Source organism: Frankliniella occidentalis, unplaced genomic scaffold, assembly GCF_000697945.3.
Source record: "Frankliniella occidentalis isolate FOCC.00 unplaced genomic scaffold, Focc_3.1 Scaffold18, whole genome shotgun sequence".
Taxonomy (NCBI): Eukaryota; Metazoa; Arthropoda; class Insecta; order Thysanoptera; family Thripidae; genus Frankliniella; species Frankliniella occidentalis.
The window spans coordinates 1,757,838-1,764,207 of record NW_026267148.1 but is presented as its reverse complement, the minus strand read 5'-3'; the positions used below and the strand labels follow the sequence as shown (position 1 = coordinate 1,764,207).

Here is a 6,370-nt window from a genome sequence, read left to right as displayed (position 1 = left end):
AGGCTATTAGAATTATATATTCAGTAGAACGTTTTCTGAAGTGTGGAAATTTCGTCGACTTTCAAGTGGGTAAGACATCAAAATGTCGAACAAAAATGTTATTGCGTTCCCTTTGGATACAGCAAGCGCAGTGTCCAGATGTCCATTGCAAGGTGAATCACTTTTAGTACACAGTCTTTTGAATTTGTGTTGCGTTGCACTGTGTGCTTTTGCCCCGCACTTGATGAACCCAAAAGAAGCGCAGTAGCATTTTTGTTAAACTTTTGAATGTGTTAAGCACTTGTAAGTTTGCGACATTTCAACACTTCCAAACAAATCCTACTGCATAGAGAACTTAGCAACTACCCAGGGGACAGAAAAAAGTCATTTTGACATCAGTTGACCTATAAATGATTAAAATAAGTCACGGATTGAAAAATGACCTGTCATGACACAATTTTGATTTAGACTTCCATGACCAACAGAATATGTTGTATTTGAAAATTTCACAAAATTTCTTGTAACACTGAAGTTTTCAATAAATTTGCATCACTAAGTGAACCATTTAAAAGAAGTACTTCAATTCCGGTCTTAATGACGTCTACTTGACGTCATGTTGACGTAGTGAACACGATAACACGATATCAACTGTTTGAACCTTTTGAAATTTGGCGCGTTCGACTGATGCGACGATGCGACCGGCCGGTGTGTTTTCGCTAAGAAGTTTCCAAGTTTCCACGTGTGATCCCACTGTTCAGGTTTAACTATTATTTTACGTGCGCTGTCAGGGGAAAAGGATGGCTGAGGGAGAAGAGGAAAATCAACTCGCACCGGTGAGGCACTTGACGTTTTGTTTACCACTAATTCTGATTTCATTTGTGGTTTGTTAACAGGTATGTTGTCTAGGTTAGGTCAAACTTTGAAATCATTTTGTGACTTGAGGGTTTTAATGCATGTTGAGTGACAAAATTGTGATGACAATACACTTTTCTATCGTAGCTGATAAGGGGGTAAATGATATATACTTTGCAATTTTGAGGAAATCTTTCAAACTTTTTATTGGAACAGAATGATTATAGAAGTCAAAATGCAGTGGGAGGTTTGTTCCACAAAAGTTATTTTCTTTAAAGATCATTACCAAAAATAATTAAAATTTACGCTACAGTACTCATTTTTACTGGGTGTCCTTTTATTTAATTGAAGTTGTCTGTGCTTCGCTTAAAGTGTCAGTAAAATTTACAGTTTGATAGACACTCTTCAAAAAGTAATATTTGAAGTACTATTCATTATAATAAATGACTGGGAAGCTGCAGAAGTTTTATTTTCATAGTCAATAGATTTCTGTTTCGGATGTGGTCATACTTTGCTGTATAGAAAAGTAGATTTTACTTTAATGTCGTTTAAATTCTATTCAGGCAATATTTATGTCCTGTGACTATTGTTCTCTTTTCTGTCAAAGCCATGGAACCAAGTAGGCCGCAACAGGGACAGGGTCGCTGCCCTGGAGAGGTTGAGGCTTGGAGATATGCGCGAAGAATTAAGAGAATTATTTGAGGAGCATGCGGAAAATGAATTGGGTGAAGAGAATGCAGTTGAAAACGGTGGTAGTAGCGGTGAAGATGTTGGTGAAGATGCTGGTGATGAGGATAATGAAACTGACAATAGTGGTAGTAATGGTGAGGATGCTGAAAGTAATGACGGAGGCAATAGTGATGGAGATGTTGACATGAATGACTTTGACATGGATGAAAGGCATGAAGCTGCTGATGAGGAGAATAGTGATAGTGGAGACGATGAAGGAAGCAGTGTGGGTGGTGGCAGTGGTGGAGCAGATCACGACTCGAGTAGTTCTGATGAGGGCAATGAAGCTGATAGGAACTTGAACTTATTAGAAGAAATGAAGACCTGGGCCCGCTATGGGGTATCTGTGAACAAGGTGGATGAGGTTCTAAGTATACTACAGCCTCACCATCCATTCTTGCCTAAAACCTGCAGGACTCTTCTCCAAACACCCCCCTCTGGGCCCATCCAAGAACTAGGTGGTGGCCTCTTTTGGTATAAAGGGATCATGCCCAACCTGCTCACAAGAGTCAACCCTGAGTACCTTCAAAAGTATGACAATGAAATTGTGATTGACATAAATATGGATGGCATTCCTCTCCACAGTGGCAACTCCGCCTGTTTTTTTCCCATTTTGGGATGTCTTCAGGGGGAAAGAGAGCCCTTCATCATTGCCATCTGGCATGGTTTCTCTGAGAAGCCCACTGACCTTAGGGCATTTTTGCAGAATTATATTCAAGAAGTACAAATTTTGATTCGTGATGGCTGTCCTCTATTTGGGTTGAATTGTAATTTTAGAGTTAGAAATTACATTTTAGATCGGGTTGCCCGTGCATTTGTTAAGTGTTGTGTGGGACACAATGGCACATTTGCATGTGAGAAGTGTGACGTAGAAGGAGTTTGGATCCGTAATAGATCAACTTTTACAAGCTTAAATTTTAATCTTAGAACTGATGAGTCTTTTGTAAATAGAGAAAACCCCCCCCACCATATGCGAATGAGGTCGCCCCTTGAAGATATTGGCACAGGCATGGTATCAGCTTTTCGTTTGGACCCCCTCCACCTGATCTATATGGGCTCTTTTAGAAGGTGGCTAAGGTTTATTTGTCAAGAACGAGGGAACTTTCGTATATCTGATGAAGAACTGCAGTTAATATCTGACTCATTGTTAGAAATTCACCCTTTTACTCCTTCAGAATTTTCTAGGCGGCCAAAGGAGCTGAAGAGAGCTGGGAATAAATTGAAGGGCACCGAGTTGAGAAGATTACTAGCATATGATGGAATCAAAGTTTTCAGTCACCTTGATGAAAATCTCTATAAAAACTTTCTTCTTCTCCATTCTGCCATATACATTCTTTCCAGTGAAAATTTGAGAGATTTCCTTGATATTGCAAATGACATGATTCAGGAATTTGTCAGTCACAGTACAAGGGTGTTTGGACGCCATTTTGTGGTCTACAATGTGCACTCTCTCCGCCACATTGCACAGGAGTGTGAAGAGAATGGTACTCTTCAGGAGTTTGATGCTTTCAAATACGAAAACTATTTGGGTGTCTTAAAGCGTCTCCTGAAGTCAGGCTATAGGTCATTACAACAAGTTTTTAACAGGGATTCAGAAAGAAATGGCCATTTGTGTAGACCTCAAGAGCATGTGGACCAAAATAATGTTGTGCTGAGCAGAGAACATGCTAGGGAAGGTGGAGAATTAATTAATGGACTGCAGTACCAAAAACTAGAACTCAAGAATATCACATTGACTCTAAACGACAGAGATCGCTGTTTCATGACACCTACTTCTGAAATTATTTTGCTCTCTAATATAGTAAAACAAGATAATGGTAACATTATTTTAATAGGAAGAAAATTCATGCAAAAAGAAAATGTTTATGAGTTTCCAATTCCTTCCTCCCATTTGGGGATCTGGAAAGTTTCCGAACTGGAAAACATCAGACATGCCTGGGACTTTGCTGTGTTTTCAAGAAAATGTTATCTCATGCCTGATGGTGACTCTTTCATCTCAGTCCCTCTCGTTCACTTTCTGCGACACTAATTTGTTAATCAATTCTGTCCTCAAACAGTTTTCCTTGGTGAAGCTGTTTGCGCCAGACACTGGGTATGATGGGGACAGTGAAGAAGATGAGCCACAGGCATTCAACCTCAGAGTCATCAGCTCTACATGGTTGAATGAAGACAAAACCAAGTGCTGGTGGCCACCTGCTTCTATTGCAATGGACCGAGCAGGACGTATGGCCGCAAACCACGCTACACCAGACCCCAAAACCTGGCAACATATCGATGTATCTGTTGAGGGGAGTTACAGTGAGTACATTATTTTTACTTTTGAATGTTTTCCGAGTTATTTAATTTACATGCATGTTCATTCTTTGTAATTAATGTTGTTTCAGGAACCTATGGAAGAGGCTTAAAGAACCTCAAGGCTCTAGAAAAGGGCATGAAAGCTGAGGGGGACAAAACAACAGACTACGAACGTCCAAGAATAAAAAGAAGACCAACGAGACTGGTGGAGGAAGATGATGAAATTAAAGCACCAAAGAGAAAAAAGTCATCAGCCCCTGCTAAAAGCCGCTTTGGTTCGGACTCTGATGATTCAACAAAGACTGTACCTGCCCCAGTATTCAATAAACTTGAAGAAAAACTCAACAAAGTAATCGCTCGAAGAGCAGTGCAGGTGAAACCAAACGCTAGTCAACCGAAGGAAAAAAGTAGTAAAGTGGTTGTACCGATAGAGTCTCAACACAAAGTAAAAGGTAATTTTCAATTTTGAAATGTTTTTCAATGGGTGAAGGTCTCAAAACCTTAGTCCTTACAATCCAATAACATTAATACTCCTTTTTATGCTCAGGTACTGAAACAAGAAGTGGTCGTAGATGTGAGCGGAGTCCTACAGGTGACAAGTCAGTTCGTGGAACTGTTGCTAAAGGTAAGATAAGAACCATGATGAGGGAATAATAATTTTTTTAATGTAATACGTAGATTTGTTTCTTATCATTCATTGCTTATCTAATCTGCAGGATCTGGTGGCTCTGCCGAGGTATCATTGCATCCACCGAAACAACTTGTTACTCTAGGAAGTACCACTTGTAAACCTGGAAGTGGTAGTTGTGAAAATCAGCCAGTTAGTGGAACTGTTGCTAAAGGTGAAATATAAACCATGATGAGGAAATAATACATTTTTTTACATATTTTGTTTCCTATCATTCATTTTTTATTTAATTTGCAGGGTCTAGTGGCAGTTCCAAGGTGTCTTTGCATCCACCGAAACAACTTGCTCTAGGGGGTACTCCCATTAAAATTTCAAGTGCTAGCCGAGAAAATCAGGTGCTTCTAGGTGACAAGCCAACTAGTCTGACAACTGTTGACAAAGGTAAAGGTAAAGGTTCCATGATAAGGGAATAATATTTTTTTTTGAATGTGATAGATTTTGTATTGTATCATTAATTTCTTATTAAATTTGCAATTTTATCTTAATTTCTCTGTGCCTGCTCCTGTTTCAGAACTTTCAGATGGTAATAATTCACCCTCCGGCTCTTTCTGTGGGGACCACGATACCCTTCATACCCGGACATCACCAGGCTCAGGCTCACCCAGTGAGTGTAGTGGGACATAAAGAGTGTCAAGCTGTAGAATAAGTTCAAATATTTGAAGCAAGTAAAATTATACATCATTATCTTTTGTTGTTGTAGGAAGTGATGTGGATTCTGCTCCTTGCAACTCTGATCATTCTATTGGCCCTTCACCATCACCTATTAGTGTACCCTCTCACAGTAAGCACCCCCCAGTGGTTGTTAACTTTATTTATTAACAATAAGTGAGCAATTTCAAATTGATTTGGTTTTCATGCAGGTGTTGGAAATTCAACCTCCGCTGCTGTACCATCATCTCACCTTCTCCAACTTTATGAGGACAATGTATGAGAACATCAAAACGATGCTGCAAAAAGTTATTTTAAATCAAAAAAGAATTCTGTCCTGTGTTCAAGACGAAGACGAACAACGTCTGGATGATTTTGATTTTGTCCCTTCTGACAAGTTTCCTCTCAAGACGGAGGATGATTTTGAGTTCATCGAAGAATACCTGTCAATTAAAGTTCAGAGGCGTGAGGCTGTAAGTAACCTTTAATCTAATCTAATCTTTGATTTATTAGTAATTTTTGTAACAAATTTTTTGTTGAATATTTCATTAGGTAAAGTACTTTGCAAACTACTATGCAGAAGACTGGGATGAGTGGAAGTTCACTGGCAAACTCCTTTCCAAACTCATTTCAAATGACTTTGCCAAAAGTATCAGTTGGGAGGGTACTGAGGGGTCAAAAATTGCCTTTAAAACCACCAGGCTCAACCACGCAATAAGATGTATGTGTTCAAAATAATAACTAATTGATTTCATATTTTGGCCTTACTTGCATATTGGTAAAGGTTTCATTTTCATTGCAGTGGCTGTCCTCAAAATATTCAACTCTGACCTCAGTCAATCAGAGAAGAAAGTACAGAGGTGGTTTTACACCAGCAAACAACGCGGTAAATGATTCTCGCTTCCTTTTTGTTTTTTAACTTTGTTCAAGAATTAATTATTTTTTTTGACTGTATGTTTATCTGAAAGGGTGCTTAATTTCAAGTCTTGGTAGTCTTATTTTCTGTAACTGACACAAGTCTCGGGTAAACAGGAATATCAATTTAATTTGTCAGTTACACTGTTATGTCATTTTGTCTTTTTTCAAATGTCGTTGAAAGATAATGTGTACATACATTATTTAAAAAGTACTTTATTTTTTTAGCTGATTTGATTCAATAATGTAGCTTTGATTTCCATT

The 6,370-nt window shown here is 38.7% G+C and overlaps 1 protein-coding gene across 4 annotated transcripts; it reads left to right on the top strand.

Annotated features, from left to right (window-relative positions):
* Positions 1 to 349: 349 nt before the first annotated feature.
* On the top strand, positions 350 to 5,606 carry LOC113207591 (uncharacterized). 4 transcript variants are annotated; one of them, XM_026424221.2, is made up of 9 exons: positions 350 to 812; positions 3,618 to 3,858; positions 3,945 to 4,307; positions 4,403 to 4,480; positions 4,572 to 4,697; positions 4,781 to 4,924; positions 5,055 to 5,147; positions 5,244 to 5,324; positions 5,404 to 5,606. In XM_026424221.2, the coding sequence occupies exons 1-9, from the start codon at positions 777 to 779 to the stop codon at positions 5,472 to 5,474; spliced, it is 1,233 nt and encodes a 410-aa protein (XP_026280006.2). In that variant the 5' UTR covers positions 350 to 776; the 3' UTR covers positions 5,475 to 5,606. The 4 variants fall into 4 exon arrangements, with proteins under 4 accessions (XP_026280006.2, XP_052120344.1, XP_052120345.1 ...); XM_052264384.1 differs by having other exon boundaries at positions 4,781 to 4,930; XM_052264385.1 differs by lacking the exon at positions 4,572 to 4,697 and having other exon boundaries at positions 4,781 to 4,930.
* Positions 5,607 to 6,370: the final 764 nt, after the last annotated feature.